The 23,576-nt window shown below is 41.6% G+C and overlaps 1 protein-coding gene across 1 annotated transcript; it reads left to right on the forward strand.

Annotated features, from left to right (window-relative positions):
* Positions 1 to 1,152: 1,152 nt before the first annotated feature.
* EIF5B (eukaryotic translation initiation factor 5B) lies at positions 1,153 to 22,927 on the forward strand (the record flags this gene model as incomplete). The annotated part of the gene is made up of 23 exons (XM_008946558.1): positions 1,153 to 1,278; positions 1,371 to 1,455; positions 1,847 to 2,489; positions 2,894 to 3,111; positions 3,272 to 3,422; positions 4,903 to 5,004; positions 6,131 to 6,217; positions 7,623 to 7,706; positions 9,274 to 9,569; positions 10,183 to 10,290; positions 10,444 to 10,554; positions 11,398 to 11,465; positions 12,690 to 12,831; positions 14,257 to 14,388; positions 15,011 to 15,193; positions 15,330 to 15,491; positions 18,042 to 18,173; positions 18,955 to 19,086; positions 19,196 to 19,272; positions 19,388 to 19,552; positions 20,494 to 20,632; positions 21,107 to 21,268; positions 22,141 to 22,927. Coding segments are annotated over 23 exons (3,613 nt in total), but the record flags the coding sequence as incomplete, so codon positions are not given.
* Positions 22,928 to 23,576: the final 649 nt, after the last annotated feature.

Here is a 23,576-nt window from a genome sequence, read left to right on the forward strand (position 1 = left end):
GAGACATTAATAGCATGTTGATCAAATGGCTTTTATAACTGCAGGCTGTGTTAAAAGTAGCATCCTAATGTTTGCTGCTTTAATAGGCCAGCTTTGGCTGGAATACTGAAGTTCTAAGTGTGAGGTAGGGAACAGGTAAGTTTCCTTTTTTACAGTTGTACTGTGGGTGTGATTAGAGGGAAAAACCTCTGGATACTGGAGTCAGTCTTTGCTCAGTTCCTGTGTAAGAGTCAAGAAAAAAGCACATATAATACAGCTATTGATAAAAGACAGGGAAAAACCCACTTCTGCTTAGTTGCAGATGAGAGGGTATTTATAACAAGAAAAGAAAATGCCTTAGAAGAGAAACTTGATCTAAGGAGATCTCCTAAGGAAGGATGCATACTTCAGATGCCCAGTGCAACTTCGTCTGGCTTTCTTTAGGCCTGGGAGTGGTGGTACTAAGCCAAGTGTGGAAATGATTGCTTGCCAACTGTAGTTGTATTTTTTATGAACTGCTTTAGAGTCTGGCTCAGGGCTGAACTGTGTTCTTCCATGTGACTTCTTTCTTGAAAGAGAAGAAGAAAACTTTTCAGTCTGCTGGCAAAATGTATGTAGCTGTAATTGTAAGTTGAAAGCTGTGAAGAACTTTCACTTATTTGCTATATAAAAATACAGTAGCTTTTTTCTTTTAGAAAAGGTGTTTAAAGGAGCAGATAAGTCCTTAATAGAATTGCCTGGTTACAAAATACCAAGATTTCTTCTATTTATGCTTCCACTGTGGAGGCTGCTTTTCTATCAGTGTCATCTACTTGAAGGACTAAAACAATTTAATCTTTCAGAGGAACAAAGTAAAACAGTCTAGTTACATTCCTCCCAGAAGTTTTGTTGTGTATCACATCAAAACCTTTGAAGTTAGTCTTGGAAGAACTGAAGGTTTTACTGTTCCAGCTCCCTTCAAGCAGCTGTGTGAAGGTGGTTCCTTTTCATCCAGCTGGGTGGAATAATGCACTGTGGTGCAGAGTGGTTAGTTAAATGTGGGGTTTGCCCCTGCATTGCTGATGTTTTGTGATTGATTTCCCATTTTGAAGTTTTTTTGTATGCAAATGGCTTCTGCTTGTGTGAACTTAAAGTTTGAACTCTTCATAACCTTGTTTTCCTTCTGCATTTTAGTGCAAAAGATGATATTGATATTGATGCCCTTGCTGCTGAGATAGAAGGTGCAGGAGCTGCGAAGGAGCAAGAGCCTCAGAAATCCAAAGGCAAAAAGAAAAAAGAGAAGAAAAAACAGGATTTTGAGTGAGTGTGGTGGTTTTTTTTTTTTCTTCTTATTGTATTCCATTATACAATGGGTCAGATACTTAAATATCATAACTTCTTTCTTATTTTAGTGAAGATGATATCCTGAAGGAGCTGGAAGAACTGTCAATAGAGGCGCAAGGAGGGAAAGTTGACAGGGAACCTTCTACAGGAAAGGTGAACACTGAGAGGGAGGTGGGCTATTTAACAGGAAAGGGTGGAAATACAAGACAACTTCTGTGCCAGAAAAGTTCTAGTGTTGCAGTGTATTTGGCAATCCTATGTGAAACGTGCAACCAGCATGTTTTTTTAATTCTATGTGATCACATTTTCATAATGAAATGAATTGTGAAAGATTTCCTGAGAAGCTGTGTGTTCCTGATTCAAAGTCAATCAGAATAATTTTTAGTTGTGGGTTAAGGTGTAGTGCACTCAGCAAGACTAGTTACTGTTTTCAAACTTCATCTTCAGGAAGAGAATTTTTTTCTTTATATCTCTTAATGCTACTACTTAGCTCACAATAGCAAGTAATTTTTCATGGCTGATTATTGAATTCTTTAATTACCAGGTTGAAAATGACAATGAAGAAAACTTATCAAAACAAGATAAAAAAAGGAAAGGGAAGAGTAAAAAAGCCAATCTGGAAAATGACTATGACAGTGAGGAGGTGGAAGATAAAGATAAAAAGTCTAAAAAAACTCAAAAAGCAAAACAAGATATGCTTTCTGGCAGCGATGATGATGATCATGAGACGCAGCTTAGGAAAAGCAAAGGGAAAACTCAGAAGTCGAATAAAAAGCATGACTTGCCAGAAGATGATGAAACTAACACTAAGAAAAGCAAAGAGCGTGCAGGGGCAGTGTCCACAGGTGAGAGTGGTGATGAATCGGATGATGTCTCCCAGTCTAGAAAAGGACAGAAGAAAAACCAAAAAACAAAGTCAGCTCCTGCTGCTGAAAGTGGGGATGATGAAGAAGAACCTTCATTCAGAGTAAAAACAGTGGCTCAGAAGAAGGCAGAAAAAAAAGAACGTGAAAGGAAAAAACGTGAGGAAGAAAAAGCCAAACTGAGGAAGCAGAAAGAGAAGGAAGAATTAGAAGGTGGTAAAGAACCAGCAAAGCTAAAGGAATCTGCAAAAAAAGCTGAAGAGAAGGCTTCTGAAGTGGCAACAATCTCTGGTGAAAAAGGAGAGACTCCTGCAGGAGCTGAGGGTTTGTAACCTGGTTTCTGAAACTCATTTAAACATTGTAGCTTTTATCAGAAGGCCAGAGAGGTGGCAGGCAGTGAGGATGGCTTGCTTTATTGGGAACGGGGACCACTGGGGGTTGCTAGCCTTGTCTGCCTCTGTGCTGGCTCACATGTGGCTTTTTTTTTTCCTGGCCCGTAGTTTGCTCAGGTACATGGAAAAGCAAAAGCCACTGACTTTGTAACTTAAGAGACAGTGCTATTGAAGAGTCCTTCAGGGTTTTCTGTTTTCATGATGAAGTGCTTATGTAGTAGTGAGTCAAAATGTTTCTAGTTTAGTGTTATTTATCATATTTGAAACAATTATATTTAGAGTACTCTTCGTATTTATTGTATTTTTAAATTTTCCATGTGCTGCTTCTTTCTGTAGCTGATGATGAGGGGGACAAAAAGAAAAAAGACAAGAAAAAAAAGAAAGGTGAGAAAGAGGAAAAAGAGAAAGAGAAGAAAAAGGGTCCCAGTAAAGCCACAGTTAAAGCGATGCAAGAAGCCTTGGCTAAAATGAAAGAGGAGGAGGAAAGGGCCAAAAGAGAGGAGGAAGAACGCATCAGGCGCCTGGAGGAGCTGGAAGCGAAGCGCAAAGAGGAGGTACCGTGTGTCTTGCTCTGGGCATAGGACAGGGGAGAGGGTGGCATCTGCCTGCTGCTGCTGGGTTAGCCTTGCATGTTTCTCAAAAGAACATACGCTTGGTCAGCTTTTATGTAAAGCATGCTTTAGATTTTCTGCATTTTTTTTAACCTTTTTCTAGGAACGATTAGAGCAAGAGAGGAAAGAAAGAAAGAAACAGAAGGAAAAAGAAAGGAAGGAGCGTTTGAAGAAGGAGGGAAAACTTTTAACAAAAGCTCAGCGAGAAGCCAGAGCCCGAGCAGAGGCTACTCTTAAGCTACTCCAAGCTCAGGGTAAGCAATAAAGTTAAAATTATAATAATTCATAGTTCTTACTGCTCTTGTGCTTGGTGTTTTGTTCCCTATCTGGAACTAAGAGGGCAAATGCTGAGTAATTCCATGTAAGACTTCTCTGTGGTCAAGAAAGGCAGTGTGTGTGTGTGGCCTCCCCTCCATTTATTTTTTTAAGCAGGTTAAATGTCTGTATATTTTCATCTTCCTCCTTGAATATCCAACTTACTAATACATTCTACGTGTGTTTTAAAGATGTTAGTTATGGAACTTAGGAAAAAACACTTCTTTCCATGGTTTAGTCCAAAGGCCAGGAAGAGCAGATGGGCTGTGCTGCAGGTCTTGTAAGACCAGTGATCTGGATACTCTTGGATTAACTCCTGTGCTCACTGAAGCAAGTGCATTGTTTTGTCTTGGGTTGGCTAGCCCACAGGAGTGGTATGTCCTCTTGCATTTACTTCAGGGAAAGGATACATAGGAGCTTTCCTACTGCTTCAGCAAATACAATCTGTTTTCATTCCAGTGAAGTAAGTGTGTCCCATGTATTGTAACCCATGTCCTAACTAGTTCCTGGTAACTTGTTTGGAGCTGAGGAAAGAAATGAGTTCCTGAGTGCTGGGTATCTATCTTGTATTTGTGGAGCACACTCTCTGACAGTGCTGGTAGATGGATGTGTAAGTGTAGGAAGCTCTGTAGCTAGCAGTGTTTGGGGCTCTTAACCATGCACAAAGGCCATTTCTCTTCAGTTGTTGCTGTAGTTATTAGAATCCTACCTGTGTGCTGCTGCAAAGGGATTTTTTTCAGATCTACATGTAGTTTGCATGGTACCTGAAGGAAACTTGAGTGCTTCAGAAGGTGCAGCAGTAATTATTAATTTGTCTTTGCACCAAATTTATCTTTTCAACTGAATCCCTTCTAATGTTACAGTGGTGTTGTTCTCTGAGAAGACAAAGCTGATGAATTGAACACGGCAAAAAAAAAAAAAAAAAAAAAATCAAATAAATGAGACTCCAACACTGAGCAAAAGGGTAAATGTGATTTACTGAGCAGCCTTAAGCTTTTAAGAGCTGTGCTTCTTAGCTGCTCCAGATTGTCTGAAACTACTATGACTGACAGACAGGTTTTAAGTGAGTTTTAGCATAGCAGATCTTCAGTTGACATGTACTTGTTAATCTGGAGTTACATATGTACATGAAATCCTATGTAAGTATGTGGTAGCTTCTGACCTGGAGTCTTAGGATCAGTCTGAGTATTCTACTCCTTCCCCCTTTAGTGATCTAACTTCTTGAGAGCATCCAGGGTATCTGAAGAACTATACTCTGCTCAAACTCTGCAGCTTTTGAATATCACACATTTAAAAAAGATTAATGTTGATATTGAACCTACTTTCCACTCCTTCCTTCACCTCACAATTCTGGAAAATGTATTCTCATTTAAACCAAAGCTTATGTTTAGTAATTAATCTTAATTTCTTTTTTTGCAGGTGTTGAAGTGCCATCCAAAGACTCTGTGCCAAAGAAGAGGCCAATATATGAAGACAAAAAGAAAAAGAAGCAGCAGCAGCCAGAAAATAAAGAAGGTGTGGGTTGTGTATAGGAATACTTACTAAATTAGTCACATTTCCGGAAGTGTTTGAAATAATTCAGCTAATAGTAAACTTAATTGCACTTCAGGGTGCCTCTGAGGTTCTTTTGACACCCCTGGCCCCACCTGCAAGTGCTGATGCATTAGAATCCCAGTCATTTTGAAGGCTGCTCCCTTAATCCTTTGTTTTACAGTCTAGTTGACTGTTTTTCCTAGCCTGGCTATTTTCTTTAGAATTTATGAATGTTGTAGACGATCAGAACATAAAGGCCTTTTATGAATGTGAAGTCAAATGCATATGTAGGTTAAATACAATGTACTGTAAGTAATAAAGACTTGTAATTAAGTCTAAGTTGAAGTTCCAGGATCAAAGGGGATTGTTCCTAGTTTTAGTACTTTTAAGTTGCAGACAATCTGTTTGTTTTCTTATATATAAAACCCATTTTCAGTTTCCAGGCTATGAGCCTGTATGAGCTTGCATTTTTTAACACTTAGGATTTATTGCACTAGTAAGATGTAGACTGAATGTTTTGGAAGTTATTTTTACTTTTGTGCTTCCTGGGTTTCCTGTAGGGATATTACTGTGGATCTTCTCAAGACTATTCCTTAATTTAAAAAAACAAACAACAAACAAACAAACCCCACCAAACAACCCGAAACGACCTTGCATCAGTTCTTTTGTTATTTAGCTTATTTTTCACATTTGATAGGAGAGATCTGTGGATACTTGCCACTTAAGGAGTATGTGTAAAGAATGAGAATGGTGCTTATCTGAATTTTATTGATTAATTTTTGAGGTAGCACAAGAATTTTCATTTTCGCTTGTCTTTTAAAGAAAGTGAGTTTTTTTTAAAATTTTTAAAAGCAATGGTGATCCTCTTGGCCAACAACTGACCTCTCACATCAGTCTAACTGCCTAGAAAGACAAATGTTTTTCAGATAAGCCACATGCTCCAACTTTGTTTTAGCTCAGTTAGTGGGAGCTCAGTTAGTTTGGGATTATGTTAATTCAGGCATTGTTTACTTGTAACAGCGCAGTGTAAAACCAGAATTTAAATGTGAACCTGTATGTCTGAGTTGTTTGCACTTTGGAAGACTATAACCAGTTTGCTTTCTTGCAATTTCAGAGAGCGTGGAGGTAACTTCCCCAGCTGAAGATGCTGTAGAACTGGAAACACCGGTAAAAGAGGAGACTCCTCTTCCAGTGGAGCCAGGTCAGTAGTAATGCTAATGAGCTTAAAACATGTAAGACTGTGGCAGTGCTGCAGGGTGGGTATCTGCCTTGTTGGATGAGGGCTGAATGGCATTCCTTTCTTGAGGTAGTTGTTGGGTTTTTTTCTTTTCTTGAGGAACTGATGGAATTTCATAGAATAAAAAGGTGTGAGGCCTCAAAATAAGAGTGTAAAGTCCATTGATCTGGGGTGAATTCCAGTGTTCAACTGGCTTAGGCAGCTGTCTCAAATAAGCACATTTAGTGCCTTTATGGTTAGCTCCCTTGACTTTTCATTTGCTTTCTAAAAGGCTGTTTTGTCAGTGGTGAGGTTGGGGGCAGGGAGGAAACACTGCTTCCAGCCTTGATACTGCAATACTCACACTGATCATATTCTTGATTCCAAATGTTTTGCATTGACAAGTGCTGAGTGCAGTGGATATAGGTTAGCTTGTGAAACTGCCATCTAGCAAGTGATTTGTGCCTTAATTTTTGCCTGTGCATAGTACTTGTTTTAGCAAAATTCCATTGCACTGGAATTCTCCTTCAGCAAGGAGGCTGTTTCAGTTTTTCACACTTATTCTTAAGATGGACAAATACTGACAAAATTTTGAAAACAAAGCTGAATGAGTAATTCTCACTTTACTTCTGTCTCAAAGAAGCAATTCTGTTACCACACAAGAGAAGGGCTCACTGGCAGAACAGTAGTTCCCAGTTAATATTCTAGCAGTCTGGAGCTTACTCTTAATTTCAAAGAGCTGAAATTTCCTGACACTCCATGGGCTGCAACATATACATTGTTTAATGCCTCTTCTGGAGAGGGTTAAAAGTTTGCATTTTTCATTTGTCTGTTTTGAAGAGCTGCAGTCTCTTCATATATCTGACCAAATTTCTGCTGGAATGAATTAATGCTTCTGGAATACATGGTATAGTAAGGCACCTGCAGTCCTGAAATAGCAATTTTTATAGACATTTTATTTTCCCCACTAATTAAAATTAATACTGTAACCCAACTTGTTTTTTTTGTTTCCCTGTTGCTTGGTTCTCTGTGGCTAACTGTTAATTGGGCAGCTCCTTTCAAGCAGCATGGTTGCAGTAGGTTTGTGTGACATGCATTATTCAGGTATTTGCTTGATAAGCAGACAGGAACCAAATGAGTAGTTTAGCTATGTCTTCCCAAAATGTTTTGCTAGGCAAAGGTGCTAGCAATAAGACTTTGTGGAGAGACTTTTTCTTAAGTATGCAACGTTTTCTGCGCAGGGAACGTGGGGATAATTTGGTGCAAGTATGGTAGCAGCAAAATTGTAAGCTGCAGTTGTCAGTATGTCAAAGGAAGGGGCATCTAAAAATGTTGCAAGTTGCTGGGCTGTTTCTGTCTTTTCCTTTAATGTTGGATTTCTTAGTTGCAGAAGAAAAGGAGGAAGAAGAAGAAACAGAAGATGCGGGTTTGGATGACTGGGAAGCTATGGCTAGTGATGAAGATGCAGAGAAAGGTGAGATACTTTTTCTGATGAAATTTTCTTTGGGCTGAGTTGTTTTGTTTCTGTAGAAAACAATATTGTATTTAGACTCTCCCCCTGCCCCACTAGATAAATCATGAGGCAAGTGTGATGATGAATAGATAAAAGGTCCTCTTCTAAAAGGCTTTTCTCAAAGCTTTCAGAAACCGCACAAATACTGCTCAAGGAGACCTGCTGGGAATACTAATGTGCAGTTATCACCTAAAATAAATCAGTTGCAGTTTTTTGTTTGGTTTTGTGGGAGTAAAATGTCTCTCTTAATGTGTGCTTATACCACTGCCGGGAGTTTAGAGAAACCTTTACCTGGTATTGTATTTTTCTGGTAACCATTCTAAAGCCATAACAGTATTACTGCACAAATCTGGCAACATCTAGGACAGTACCTTTGAGACGAGTTCTCAAAGAAGTGGGGGTCTAAGATGGTGTGGAGGTGAGTGTATGTGCATTATAGTAAGTTCTAGATACCTTCTCTCATCTGCCTTTTGAAGAGGCAGGTGCAGAAGAAAGGAAAGAGTTGCTGGAACATTCATAGTCCTGTGTGTGTGCCAAGGCCTGGGTTCTGTCTGCAGCCAACAGCAGTGTTTCTGGGGAAGCTGGAGCTGCACAAGAACGCAGGGATAACATCTCGGACATTTTCCTCCAGTGGTGGAGAAAGCTGTGTTGCTGTGGAGTTGATTACAGGAGCCGATTACTGTTCTTAATGGCCCCATGATGTGTCTTCATTGTTTCTTAAGTTCAAAGACTATTCATCAAGTATTTTTTGACTTCCTCAGCCCTATACTTCCAGCATCTGTGCTTTCGAGTGTAATACTCTATATATGCATGCGTACAGCAGCATGGGCGTTGTTTCAGCACAAGTGTGTGTTCCTGGGGTGCTGCACTGTTCTGCTTTGAGTACTGAGGGCTGCTCACTTTCTTGCAAGTCTGGTTTAGTCTGTCGCTGCTGTTCTGGGGAGCATGTCACATCCCTTTCTAAGAAAGAAAATTGCTTTTTGATAGTTCTTCTTGTTTACTGAAGCAACTCTGAAAAATACTAATCTCTGAATAACCTAGGAAAACCTTACAATGAGATTTTTTTTTTAAAGGTAAAGAAGAGACTGTTTGTTACTTCTGCTTAATTGTGCATTCCTGATTAGTAATACATACAATCTGTATTTTGTTGAATTTGGGAGTATTTTTGCTTTCTGTTTAAAGATGTTAGTGTGTTTATTCCTTTCTGAAGTGCACACAGCTTTAAAGAATGTCACTTCATCTGAAGATTGTAAATGATGTCAAGTGTGTGCTGACAATGTCATTGCTCCCCCCCCCCACCAACCTCACTCTGCTTGCACAGGTTCTCAACACAGGTCGGCAGCTCTGAACATGGAACACTTGCTGCGTTGTTGACATTGGAAGATGAACACTGATCTTGACTAGCACTTCTGGAGGAAAACTTACTCGCTGTCCTCACTCTTCTGTAGTAGTCTGATTGGTTTTTTTTGTTGCCCTCTCCCCCACAAGTGTGAATTTAATAGAAAATTTTATATTTTTTTTTTGACAGAGAGCAAACCTGTCCACATTGAAGTCAAAGAACAAAATGAAGTGGATGAGGAAGAGGAGGAGGAAGAAGATGAGGAAGAAGAGGAAGAGGAGAGTGAAGAATCTGAAGACAGTGAAGGGAGTGAAGAAGAGGATGAAAAGACTTCAGATGAGAGAGAGGCAGACTCCCAAGCTATTGGAAAACAATCTGTGGAAAAAAAGCAGAGCAAGGAGATCAGCTCTGATTCGGAGTACGACTCGGACGACGACCGCACTAAGGAAGAGCGAGCCTACGACAAAGCTAAACGGAGGATCGAGGTGCTGAGATACAGCTTTGGTTGTGTTGCATAAGAAACAACTTAAAATCCAGTTCACTGAAAAGCCTTCTGACTGTCTTTGACAAAATGGTGGCTGTGTCATGAGTAATAATTTGGAAGGTCCAGAAATTTGGTTAGTTAAGGAAAAGATACCAGATTTTGTCTGAAGGTGATGCATTTGATTTTTAGACAAACCTGATCACAAAGAATGTACACTTCAGTGTTGTTCCCTTCCACCTCTCCCCCTCCTGGAGATGGAGGCTTTTATCCTTTACAGATGTATCAGAGTTTAAAAACATGTATTTCTAAACTTGAGCATTTTTGTGGCTGCTGATGTGCTCTGGTAACTTAACTAAGAAACTTCTTCAGAAGGTACCATCAACAAAGCTGCATGCTAGTGGATATAATAACTTGTCCTTCTAGACTGTAACCAAAACAAACCAAAAACTTAACTGTTAGTTGTAAATTTTTGATTTGCTGAAAGAGAGATGACAGGCTTTGAATTGTCTTGAAAATTTAAATCCCACAGTTAACTGTTTTATGTATGTAGTCAAGTCAAGAGGAGAGCTGTAGTTTTTGGCTTATACTTACCCATTTTTGTGTATTTTCCATAGAAGCGACGAGCTGAAAACAGCAAAAATATGAACACTGAGAAGCTCAGAGCACCAGTCATCTGTGTCCTGGGGCATGTAGACACCGGCAAGACTAAAATTTTAGATAAGGTAAGATGTGGAATGTGAAGGCACTGCCTTGTGCATCTTGTTTATGCATGTTGGGGATTTTTTTTTTTTAATTGAAAACAGAGTTAAAGTGTACTCAAAGAGATGACTTGAGTCTCTTACATGTAAATATTTCTGGTCTTTTTTTATCTTTAGCTCCGCCACACTCATGTGCAGGACAGTGAAGCTGGTGGAATCACTCAGCAGATTGGAGCAACTAATGTTCCTCTTGAAGCTATTAATGAGCAAACTAAGATGGTGAAAAATGTAAGTTGGAGCACTTCAGAGATTGTTTCTTAAAAAAGTATGAAATATAAACTAGTTAAGGCCTTGTGAGATTTCCTGACAAAGGCAGCTGTCCCCTCCCCCATCTCAAGTGGGTTGATTGTTTTTTAATTCCTATCCTTCCCCCTCTGTCTCATTTAATTTCTTTTTGGTTGAATACATTTGGTTTCAAGCAATGTGTTGCCACTTCTTCAGAAAAATACACAAATAGTGCTTGCTTTGTTCTGGACAGTACATGTGTACACAGACTGCTTCTTTGTCAGTCTTTTGATTGTCAGTTAAGACTTTTGAAACTTACTGAGTGTATTTTCTAGCTAAATTTATTTTTTTACTATGTGTGCTGAAATCGAGCCCATTCTTGGGTGAGAAATTTTTCTTATGCTGCAGAGAGTAACTGTTCTGTGTTGCTTTTTGGGTGCTATATCCTATTTTGCTTGCAGCAGCAGCTGACTGAAAAACCTTGCTAATAATGGCTTTCCAATATTTTACTCAGTTAAAAAGGTAAAGCCTGTGGAGAGGAGGAAATGGATAAGTCTCACTTGCCTGAACTATTTTTTTCCCTCCCTCTGTGGACTGCCTTGTCTTACAGATTTTAGCTGAACTTATGACCACTTGATATCTAGGGGAATGTGCTGCATCTTTTTCTAAATTATTTTTAAAATATTGAAATGAACTTTGATTTGGTTTATGGAGAGTACTGGCCTTTTTTTAAAATACATATCTGCACTTTTGAAATAAAGGCTGTCAGTAATGCTGCCAGCTCTTAAGTTTTATTTTTTCTTCTTGTGAGATCTTTACAAGATGACTAATACTGTGAAATGTTAGTTTGACAGAGAGAACATAAAAATCCCAGGCATGCTGATAATTGACACTCCAGGACATGAGTCTTTCAGGTAATGCTTTTTCACAATATAGTCCTTCCCAGAAGTGTTGGCTGAAGTGTCTGGATGTATTTTTAACAAAGTGCTAGGTCTTTAAAAAAAACAAAAAAAACCACCAAAAACAAAAACAAAACAAAACAAAACAAAACAAAAAAACAACAAACAAACAAACAAACAAAAAAAAAAAACCAAAAACAAACAAACAAACAAAAAAAACCAAACCAACCTCAGACCCCTTAAAGTAGAGAAATAAGTGGATTTGCTTAGTTTGCAAGTTCCTTTTATATCTGGTTAATTGCTGGCCTTTTTTATGTGATTAAGTTTTTTGTCTTTGTGCCAACTGAGCCAGAAATATCTGAAAAAAACATGTAAATAATTTTTAAATTAATAGTTAGTGTAAGAGGAAAGATGGGAGCAGGAAGCTAGATGGAGGAGAAAAGGTGAGGATTTCAGGTGGCTTAAGTACTCTGCTGTGAAAAATGGGAATGTCTGTCCTAGCCTTCAATCCATAGTGTCCCAATTAAGGTAACTGAGTTCATAAGACTGGTAGTTGCCAGTTGCACAAGTCAGCTGAGTCTTAGCAGAGATCACGTGCTGTCTAGGAACAACTTTTAAGTTTGAAAGCTGGTGTGCACAAGTGTGCTCACTGAGGTAGCACTTGGGTGAAATCCCCCAGCAGAAGGATTAAGACTCAGCTGTGACATCCTTAAACATAAACCCCTGCAGGTGTTGAAATGTCAGGTCTTAGGGCAGTTGGTGATGCTCTCATCAGTTCTTGCCATCATGCCACTCACAGCTGTTCATCTTCAAGCCAGTTTTTTTTGGCACCAAAGATATCTGATAATCTTGGTGTTTATGTAGTATCATATAATAAACTGTCTTGTTCAGATTTTGCACTCATCTTTCAGTGCAGCTATCTCAGTTCTCACTCAAAAATCAGAATATATCTTAACTTTTCAAAAACATATTATTCTCCCAAGAATTTTCCTATTATTATGGTTTCTTAGTTTTGCTTACACATACTCCAATATATTAAATGGGTTTTACACAGCGTGATTTGAATATTTTTTGATCCAGTTTACTTTTTTTGAGGAAAAAATACTTGATCAGCATTAGCTTTTTGTTGGTCAATTAAGTTTGGCATTGTATTTATTGTAGAAACAAAATTTTAATAAAAAACACGACTGATTCTGTTTGTGTGGTGTTTTTTTTGTTTTTCCTCTTTTAATTACACAGCAATCTAAGAAACAGAGGAAGCTCACTTTGTGATATTGCTATACTTGTAGTTGACATCATGCATGGTTTGGAGCCACAGACAATTGAATCAATAAATCTGTTAAAATCAAAGAAGTGCCCCTTTATAGTAGCTCTCAACAAGGTAAGACAGCTTTTTACTGTAATATTGTGCTTTTCTACTCTAATGTGTTTTTGGCATCTGACAATTTGATGTTTTCTTCTGTGGACTGGCATTGTTCATGTTAAGTCTGAAGCAGTGGTTCTTGGTCCTCTCTGTTGTATCTTTCATGTCCTTAACACACTTTTGCAGGATCATCTCTCAGTTCTTCTCAGAGTCCTTACTGATAAGTGTCTTTACCTTATGCAACTTCTGTATCTGTTCATTCTTCTGGGAATTGTGTTTCTGTTGTTTCTTTCTTGCATCTACTTACATGTATTTGTGTGCCTTTTCTGATAAAATCAAAAGACAGGCTTTGTCTTGAAAAGTCTTACTTTATTGTAGCTGCTGATAGTTGTTAGTTTGCCTTGAAGACAAGCTGGCTTTTTTAAGCTCATGGAACAGTAATGTAGATCACTAGTGGGAAGTGTTTCAGCTGGCTTTATGATCTCATATAGCAGAGCTTATTTTCAGCCTTGTTTTTAGAAATCCTGTGTATGAGAAATGCCAGCTGTTTGATTACTTCTGTGTATTATAATAAGGAAAGTACTCATGTCCAGTGACTTTGGATGCTCTCTGATGTGCTGACAGAGAACTTACAGAAAGGTATTTGTGTGCAGTGTGAAAATTGCAGTATACTTTGAAAAATGAAATGTGCTTTGAGGTTGAAGCATGTTGGAACTGAGGAGGCCATTATCTCATTGTTGAGAAGAGCTGCTTTTTATAAAAACTATTGGCTGGAGAGTTGTTAAGGCCTACGGTGGGTCAGATTAAATATAGGTTATAGGTGTATCATCTAACCAGGTTATAATTCATTTTCTAAAGATACAGTTGTAATTTGTACAGGAAATGTAGTAGTTGCTCAAACTAAATCTGTCCTGGTGGGAGAACTCAAGAAGTATTTTGGAAGTACGCAGTTGTCTTTTGAACAGCCCCTTGTGATCCTTTCTCTGTAGCAACATGGGACAGGGTACAAGTTCACCAATCAGTTTGAAAAGTTCAGTGTAAAATGAATGCAGCTTCTTTTCAGGAAAACCTCTACATCTTCATTGTGGTTTTAAACTTTTTTTTTTTTGTGTAGGTGAAGCTGTACATGGGTCTCTTTCTTTTGAATGTTCTACCTTAAACTTGGTGTAATTAACTTAATTTTTTCCCATATGAACCTAGATCATTAAGCTTGAATTCATAGAACCTGAAGTAGGATTGCTACCATAAAATAGTCTGACACTGGGTAAACAGATGAACAGAGGTAAATACAGGTGATAAAGCAAAGAGATTTAATTTGATTACTGGAGCAAGTAGATGTCTAGCTGTGTTGCCTAGTGAAGTATTTATCACAGATGATGTGGCATAAGCATAAAGATGTCATCTTATGCAGCTTACTAAAGGACATATTACTATATTCTCTAGATCGATAGGTTGTATGACTGGAAAAAAAGCCCAGATACAGATGTAGCTGTCACCCTAAAGAAGCAGAAAAAGAATACGAAAGATGAGTTTGAAGAACGTGCAAAAGCTATCATTGTGGAATTTGCAAAACAGGTGGGCTGAAATGTTCAAGGGTTTTGGCCAACAGAAGTGATAATAAGGGGAGTGAGTGGGTGGTGTGGTTTGCAGGTGTGGTTTTGTTGGGTTTTTTTTGTTTCCACAAACCAACTTGGAATACCAAGAAAACTATCACATCTTTTCTGACACAGTGGTGTTTACCTCTCACAAACCAAACTTTGCTGTTAAATTAATCTCTTAACTGCTCCACCCTTGGAGTGCTAGTTTGTAAAAGAATAGTAGCAGCTGGCTGCTGTGTGTGGTCAGTGGAGTCATGAATAGCAAAGATTCTTGTCCTTATTCTTTGTCTCTTTGGGAATTGCCTGAGAGGATCCCATCTGCCTCTTGGTCCCTTGCAGGCTGGCAGGGCACGAATCACTCCAGTGACATACAGTGCTGTCTAGAAGCTAGATGTGGTAATTGGTTTTGTGGAATTATCCCACACTGCTTCCATGTGGGGGTCCAGGCTTCATGTTCTACAGCTTACTGCCAGTAGCAATATTTTTTTTTTAAACTGGAATTTAAAGAGTGCTCTATAGTAATTGCCTGAGGTTGAATGTTACTGTTAATACTGATGTGTGTATGTTTTTCCCTGTATAACTGTTAATCCTGATTCCAGGGCTTGAACGCTGCCTTGTACTATGAGAACAAGGATCCCCGCACTTTTGTTTCCCTTGTACCTACCTCTGCCCACACGGGGGATGGCATGGGCAGCCTGATAGCTCTCCTCGTGGAGCTGACACAAACCATGCTGACCAAGAGGCTGGCTGAGTGTCAGGAGCTGAGAGCTCAAGTCATGGAGGTAATTCAGCAGCTGTTCTTCGAAACTCATCTGGAACTCTCTCCCTTCCCTGCCCCTTTCTTCCTGGTAAAGAAAGTTGTGTTTGAAGTGCTTAAACAGGGAGTAATCTTTTTTTCTTTCCTCCCTGCTCATTCAGGTGAAAGCACTGCCAGGCATGGGCACTACCATAGATGTTATCCTGATTAACGGGCGCCTGAAGGAAGGAGACACCATTATTGTTCCAGGGGTAGAAGGTCCTATAGTAACTCAGATTAGAGGCCTTCTGCTGCCTCCTCCTATGAAGGAGCTACGAGTTAAGGTATGGAAACTGGTTTGTGTATTGACATTTAGGGAAGATTTTAGAACTGGGGGGAGAAAAAAAAAAAATCAAAATTTATAAAACATGAGCATGTAGCAGTGTGCAGCCATGTTAGGAGTGTCTAAGGAGGACTTAAAGGGCGAGACAGTGCACATCCATCCAGTGTTTTGGTGAGTGTATGTGTCTGTAGCTGTTGGTGTGGCTGTCAGTGGCAAAGAGGAGGATCGAGGAGTTGTCTTGCAGTGAGGCTTAAGATGATGCCAGGGCTTCAAGGGCTTCAAGCATGTGGCTCTGTGAGAGGGAGTTACCCATCTTCAGTGGAAATTGGAGTGGGATAGTACAGGGACTGCTGAGTTAAAGTATGTATTATTAGTAAAAGTAGTATTTTTAATAACAAAAATCACATAGATTTGAGAAGGTGAACAAGTGAGTTTCTGGGAGTAGTTGGTGAGTGGTGATGACCAGGATCTCTGCAGAATCTGCAGCCTTTAGTTGTTTTTTGGAAGAATTTGCTGCCCCAGTCGTAACAGACTGGGGAGAGAGAGTGAATTTGAGATCCTGCCTCTGTTGCTTTCCATGAAAGGAAGAGGAGGCACACAGGAATGAAAGACTACGAATACATCAATACTTGCATCCATATTAACACATACAATTAAAAGATGATGAAAAGAGCTGTTGTGACTTTACCTGTCTAAAAGGAACAAATAAGCGTCTGCACAGATCATAAGGTGAAGAAAACCATAGAGAAAACCAAGGTGAATGTAATAGGCCAGGCCTTAAAGGTTTGGCTCAGAGGCAGAAAACTGGTAGTGGGGTCCTAATCTAAGGCTGTAACAATTGTGGTTTGTGTCGCTTCACTGAAGGTCTGTGTCCCTGCAGGCCACTCCAGGCCTTACTGCTTAATCTGGTCCCTTCCTGCCCACTTCAGTAAGTCGTTCTAATAAGTCACAGAATCATAGAATACCGGGCTGGAAGGGACCTCAAGGATCATCTGGTCCAACCTTTCTTGGGAGAAGCATGGTCTGTGTAATACATAAGATGGCCCAGCATCCTGCCCAGCTGCGTTGTGTGTCCAGTATTTGGGACCCCACTTCCCTGAGGAGATTATTCCAGTGGTCAGTCAGACTGTTGGGGCCTGGCTTGCCTCTGCTGTTCTTACTTTGCCGTGGTGATCCTCTGTTGTGAGGCTGCTGTGGCCTGGGAGGTGCTGAAGGGAGCAGCGTTGGTGCTGAGGTGGGACCCGGGAGCAGCTTGGCCCGCCTGGGGCCGGGAGAGGGGAGCCCCACACCCCACGCGTGCGCAGGGCCGTGGGCGCCTGGGGCGTCCTGCCCTGCCTGCGGCTGTACGCTCCTGACCTGAGCACGGCCGGGGGCGCCAAGGGGAGCTGCACCTTCGCGGTGAGCTCATGTCCTCTGCGTCGCTGGAAGCTCTTGAATGTATTATGGTACCATGAGGAGTGAATTGAAAGTGTTGCTGTCTCTTTGCTTCCCTCTATTTAAAGCAGAAGATAAACTGATCTGTGAAACTGTTCCAGGACTGAAGTTTTTTTGTGGGACTGAATAGCAACATAACAGTTACCATCAAGATCTTCAGGTGCTTTTCTGCACTTCAGGGGGAGATGGATTATAGGGTACCAGCACTGTGAGGAAGAATACTTGATCTGAGAACCTTTAGCTAGGGAAGTGGATCTAGGGGAGCTGGTTTTACTTCTAAGCAGACAATAAGGATACGTTTCAATTCAGCCTGTCCATGGGAAACTGTCATCCTTGAAAAGAGACACAGATTTTGGGGTGGAGGACTAAAGAATGAAGGCTTGCAGGAACGGAGTGCTTACTGAAGAAGGAAATTCCCTTGCAGTTTCAAGAAAAGGATGAGACATCTCCTAAACAAAAGAAATGAAGCAAACCAGAAAATCCCTCCAACACTGATTTAAAGTCTTCAGAAATAACCTTCTGTGATGTATTAGAGCTGTGCCCTTGGTGTGGAGAGATCTTTGAGGCTCTGTTGGGTGGGGAGGAGCACCTGGGAAACCAAACATGGAACTGTGTCCATGAGAAGGCTGAGTGGGAGGCCTTCCATGGGAGAATGAGGCAGCTCTTCCCACACAGCATTGGGCCCTGCCAGCAAAGCTTTAGTGCTTTAGTTGAGCTGTCGGCATCTTCCTCTTGCTTCCTGGTGGGGATGAATGTGTCATTTGTTTGGGTTGGTTTGTTGTTGGTTTGTTTTTTGTTAACTGAGCAGCTCCCTAGCACTGCTTGTTCTTCTCTAGTGTATACTCCTTTTTGTCCACCTTCTCCATTTCCAGACGATTCCCCCTGCCCTGCCCGCCTCAGCAGGGGTTTTGGGGTATCTGAAGGGAGAGGAATGTGCAGACTCAAACCTGCAAATGCAAAGCAGAGAAAATCACTGGTGATAGATGGGATCTGCTGGGCTTTGCTGTCCCGCTCTCTGGTCTGCTTGTTGGTGCCAAGTTCTCTATCTGCTCAGCACTACTTCGTGTGGCCACGCAGCATCCGTGTGAACTTTACCAGTGTTTGTTCTCCTTTTCAGAACCAGTATGAAAAGCACAAAGAGGTTGTTGCTGCTCAGGGTGTGAAGATTCTTGGGAAAGATCTGGAGAAAACACTGGCTGGTTTGCCATTGCTTGTAGCGTATAAAGAAGATGAAGTCCCAGTTCTCAAGGTGAGATGGCTAATACTGAAATAAGAGACTTAAACTGAAGGTAACTGAGTTGTCTGGTGATGAAACTCATTCAGATGTTGCGAGCTCAGTGTACCACTGACTTGCTCTTCTGATTGCCTCTAAGAACTTACATTGACGTGCTGTGGCCGTGTCCATGTGAAGCGTTAGTGTGGTGATGTTCTTGGGGTCTTGACCCTCAGCTTTTCACTGATGTTTTGCTGGGGTGTCTCTGCTGGTAGAATAGTGTTTGAAAACAAGAATCGTAGCATGGTTTGACTACATGCTAATCACTGATTTGGTATTTGTAGTCATTTATGCATATAATTTGATTAAATTAGGTATGTATCTATTACTGGAGTTCTTCAAACTATTGTAATTGCAAAGCCAATTTAAGACTTCTGTAGCAAGCTTATTTCGTGACTGACACTTCAGAAACATCAGAGGAAGAGAATGTAGCTATCTCAAAGCCAAAATTGAAAGGAGATGCTCCTGTTTTCCAAGGTCAGGAACATACATACGAGCATACATGTCAAGTGTACTAGTACATGTGAGCGCTTAAAGTAACTGGCAACAGCTCTTCCTCTGTCACAGAAAATAGTTTGGGTTTAAGAGGCAGGGGCTCTTAAAAGTTTGGGGTTTTTTACTTGCTGCTCTGGCACCCCCTGTTTTGTACCTGAGCCTACGTGCATTCAGAATCCTTCCTAGCTCATGAGCAGAAAGACTTTGTACCCTGAGGCTTAAAGAGCATCAGAACTAAAACTTGCTCTCTTTTTTCTGTAAGGATGAACTAATACATGAGCTGAAGCAAACCCTGAATGCAATCAAGTTGGAAGAGAAAGGTGTTTATGTCCAGGCTTCTACTCTAGGTTCTTTAGAAGCATTACTTGAATTTCTTAAAACATCGGAAGTGCCAGTAAGTGCTCCTGTCCTCTCTCTGATCCTGTTGCTCCTTTTTTGGTGGTAACTGTTTCCTTTTGACTGGGCAAGATGAGTGACTGATTTGTGTCTTTCCCTTTCACCAGTATTCAGGAATTAATATAGGTCCTGTCCATAAGAAGGACGTTATGAAGGCATCAGTCATGTTGGAGCATGACCCGCAGTAAGTGACTCCCTTACTTCACTACGCTGATAGGTGCAGGGTGGTGTCCCAGCCCCTCCTGAGCTCTCGTTCTGTCGTCTGTCTGGTAAAACATTTGGCTTCCTTTTGCTTCCAGGTATGCAGTCATCCTAGCATTTGATGTGAGGATTGAACGTGATGCACAGGAGATGGCTGATAGCTTAGGAGTTCGAATTTTTAGTGCTGAAATAATTTATCACTTATTTGATGCCTTCACAAAATATAGACAAGACTACAAGAAACAGAAACAAGAGGAATTCAAGTAAGTAAGAGGAATCCTGTTCTGGATGCTTCACAAATAGGTGTCTCTTAATTGTTTTGTTATAAGTGAAATTGGATTACATTTCTTATTTTCATATTATTTAGCATATAGATATAATGGGAAGGAAGGGAAGCAGGAAGAGGATAGGATAATAATTCCAGTCTAATTGTTTACATCTGCACTAGGCTTAGTCAGGTGAGAGTTCTGAAGGGGTTACTAGAAGCAGCTAATATTATCATGTCCTTGCTAACGTTTGCTTTGTGTACTTGGCTTCTGTTTCTGGTTTGTGACAGATTGGGTTAATCTTGCAGGGTTAAGAAAACTAAAGGGATATGGATTACATTGCTTTGTATTTATACAATTCCAGTGTACAGGGCTTAATTCTGACTGCAGTAACATGAATATGCAATCATTTAAGAATTTACAGGGACCCACAATGAATTTTTTGAATCTGTGTCATTGGCTGGTCCTTAGTAAAGTAAGGACAGAGAAAAAGAAATGGAAGTCTGTTTAATTAAATATTGATCCCAATTTCAGTTTGTATACCTCAGCATTTAAAAATAGTTGTTCACTCTACAAACAAAAATCTTGAATTTTTAGAGTGCCTGTAATGGGTTGAGGCAGTAATATTTCTATTCCTGTGCTCTTCTGAGACTGTAATTATACTGCAAAATCACAATTTCTTCCATCTTGGTTTTAGCTGACTGCCCAAGCCAGTCAAAATGAAATCCATGCTTGATTATTCCTCCCTATAGTTCTTGAAGGTCAAGTACTGACTAGAATTAGCAAGATTGGGGAAGAATTTTTTTCCTGCTTGATTTCTTCCCAAGGGACACTCCTAGAATAAATGCCCAAGATTTGTGGGAGAAGGTAGGACTGCCACTGCTGCGTACACCGTCCCAGGATCTGTTTCAAAATGCCTTTTCTTTGTCACTTTCCAGGCATATAGCAGTGTTTCCTTGCAAGATGAAAATACTCCCTCAGTTCATTTTCAACTCTCGTGACCCAATAGTGATGGGTGTCGTTGTGGAGGCCGGCCAGGTGAAGCAGGGGACTCCCATGTGTGTACCTAGCAAAAACGTAAGTGGGGGCCTCTTCCCCGTGGATGTTTCACCTACGCGGGGGTTCCTGGGATGCCACCTCAGGAATTGGGTGCCAGCAGGCAGAGTTTTGGTGGGAGATTCAGACTTTCAGATGAAGTCTCCTTCCAGGTGATCTGCTGGAACAGAGCTGAGCCCTGCAGCAGGGCATGGCTGGAGGGTGTCTGCCAGTCAGCCTCTCCTCTGCCCCAGTGCAATTTCCCTGTTGTGTGGTATAAAGTGATGAGCAAGGGTGTCCTTCTGGTAGCCCGTGTGGGGAGAGGTGAGGGAAGAACAGATTGTGCCCCAGGTGGGCTGTGGCTGGGGGGGCGTGGTGCTGGCAGGGCAGCTCCTCTGCCTCCCCAGTTGCGAGGTGGGGCCCCGGCAGCACCACGTGCCGGCGAGTCTGGAGCGCAGGGACCTGCCCGGGCAGAGCTCCCGCGGGCGCTCACGCCGCTTCTCCATTGCATTGCAGTTCGTTGACATTGGAATAGTTACGAGTATTGAAATTAACCACAAACCAGTGGAGGTGGCAAAAAAGGGCCAAGAAGTATGTGTTAAAATAGAACCTATTCCTGGTGAATCACCTAAAATGTATGGACGACATTTTGAAGCAACAGATATCCTCGTCAGTAAGGTAAAAGCAATCGGCGTTTTGGGAGAGGGCTGGTCATGCAGTGGTAGCTCACCTGGAGTGGAAATGTTGCGTGGGGCCTGAAGAACACACACTAGGAACCTTCCACCAGAGACCAACAGACATTTGAAAAGGTTCACGTGTGGTGTTGTGCAGCTGTGTTTCTCCAGAGCTGTGCTGGAGGTTTGTAGTGGTGCCCCTGGGGAGGAGCGAGGGAGTGGTGGGCTGCAGCTGGAGCACCTCGCAGCTCCCTCCCCTGGGGGCAGCACAGCCGAGGAGCTGTGTGTGTCCGTGGTGTGCAGCTGCTGCTCGGAGCAGCCTCACAGCCCCCCTGGCATTGCAGCCTGGTTGTTTGCCTAGCTCTGGAATCGTGCAGTAAACTGATTCTGGAACGCCAGGCCTAGGTGAGGAGATGACCCCTTGCTGGGTCATAAGCAAAGCCACAGTTCTCCAGGCTCCTAACTGCTGTAGTTACCATGTTGTAAGACAAACCCTGCCACACGCATGCTGGGGGCACACACCCAGAAAAGGGGTGAGCAGCTCTCCGTCAGAGGGAGGTACAGGACTGGGAGGTGGTGCTGCTGCTGTGGGCCCTGGTGGAAGCCAGAGCTCCTCTCAGCAGAGCCCTTGCCTTGCTCCACGAGGCACGAGGTGGTCTGGGCTGCAGTGGCCTCTGAAGCCCAGGTAAGGGGTGTGAGGAGAAAAGGGAAATGAAGGGGACGGATCGTGCAGCAGATCAGCAGCAGAACTGGGAGCAGAAGCAGCTTCCCCGCTGAGCAAGCCGGTGCCCATTTTCAGGTTAATTGCTCCCAGTGCTCTAGAAGCTGCCTTCGTTCATGTGCATGTTTCTGATGGGCTTGTCTTGTGTGTTGCAGATCAGCCGTCAGTCCATCGATGCTCTGAAGGACTGGTTCAGGGATGAAATGCAGAAGTCTGACTGGCAGCTTATCGTAGAGCTGAAGAAAGTGTTTGAAATCATCTAGATAACTTTTCACAGCAACTTGGAGGCAGGAATGAATGTGCTATTCCTGTTCAAAAGTTACCAACAAAGTCATATATTGAAGACAGTGTTGGATATATGTTTGGGAGGAAAATATGTGGATAAAAATGTTTTCCATGAGAAACCAAGAAATTTACACTGGTTTGACAGTGGTCAATTTACATGTTCCCATGGTTCCAATGTGCCTGTTCACCTCTCCTCCTGCCCTTCCTAATACTGGCTGCTGTTTTAAAGTTTGCCCTTCCTTCTCTCACACCTTCCTTCCACCCTTTTTCCTCTCCCTCTCTCCAAAATAAAATGAAATAAATTGAATTTTTATTACAGAACTAAAGCTCTTTCACTTTTATACTGATGAGATCAGTACTGCAGTATTTGATTAACCAAGCTTCTGCAGACTTTGTGATTCCTGGGACATTTTTTGATGTAAGAAGTATTTCTTTATTTATGCGTACCTCTTCCCTTCACTCTCTTTTCCGACATTCTTCTGCTTCGTGCCTATAGAAATTTTTTTAAATAGGAAATTAGGCAATTGGATATTTCTGTATTTGCTTTGTGTGAAACAATGATGTAAAGCATAGCTGGCCATCCTTTACTGCTTGTACAGTTCATGGAAGTCGACCTGTAATCATTATAACGCAGAGCCGCAAATAAAGGAGCTGGACATGGTGGCCCATTTGTTTCACAGTTTGCTTCAGTAAACAGGTGTCACTCTGAGCTGTGATGGACAGGGAGGTGCCGGGGGAGGTTTGCCTCCCTGTGCTTGGCTAAGCAGGAGCTCTTCCTTCCTCTCCTGTCTCGTACGGTGCACCCGAAGCACCGGGGCTGCAGGCTCTGAGCATTTAGCAAGTCACAGTTCCCAGAGGTGCTGCTGGGAGTTCAGAGGTGGCTTCTCTTCTCCAGCTGCTGCTCGGAGCTGTGGTAAGTGCCTGCAGAAGGGTTGTCTGCAAGTGAGTGGTGGCTTCGGATGCAGCGTCAAAGTTGTCAAGTCATCTGAGGGGTGGGACTGAACCAGCTCAAAAGGTGTTTGGCTGGTGCCTGTAATGACCAGCAGTCAGTCTAATCCCCTGTGGCTCCCTGCTGAGGAGGACAGCTCAGTGTACCACTGTCAGGTGCTCTCCTGAGGTAACTTACAGCTCGTGTTGAGAAGCACTAAACAGCACAAAATTGATAATGATCTTTCATGGAGCTGAGATTTTCAGCATTTAAAATATTTACAACAATTTAACTTGCAATAAGCAGTTTGGTCAAATTTCTTCTGTCACTTAGATTACTCTTTTGTTGGAAAAAAATACGAATTTTAGAATTTGGACC

This window comes from Merops nubicus, unplaced genomic scaffold (genome assembly GCF_000691845.1).
Source record: "Merops nubicus isolate BGI_N331 unplaced genomic scaffold, ASM69184v1 scaffold23208, whole genome shotgun sequence".
Lineage (NCBI taxonomy): Eukaryota > Metazoa > Chordata > Aves > Coraciiformes > Meropidae > Merops > Merops nubicus.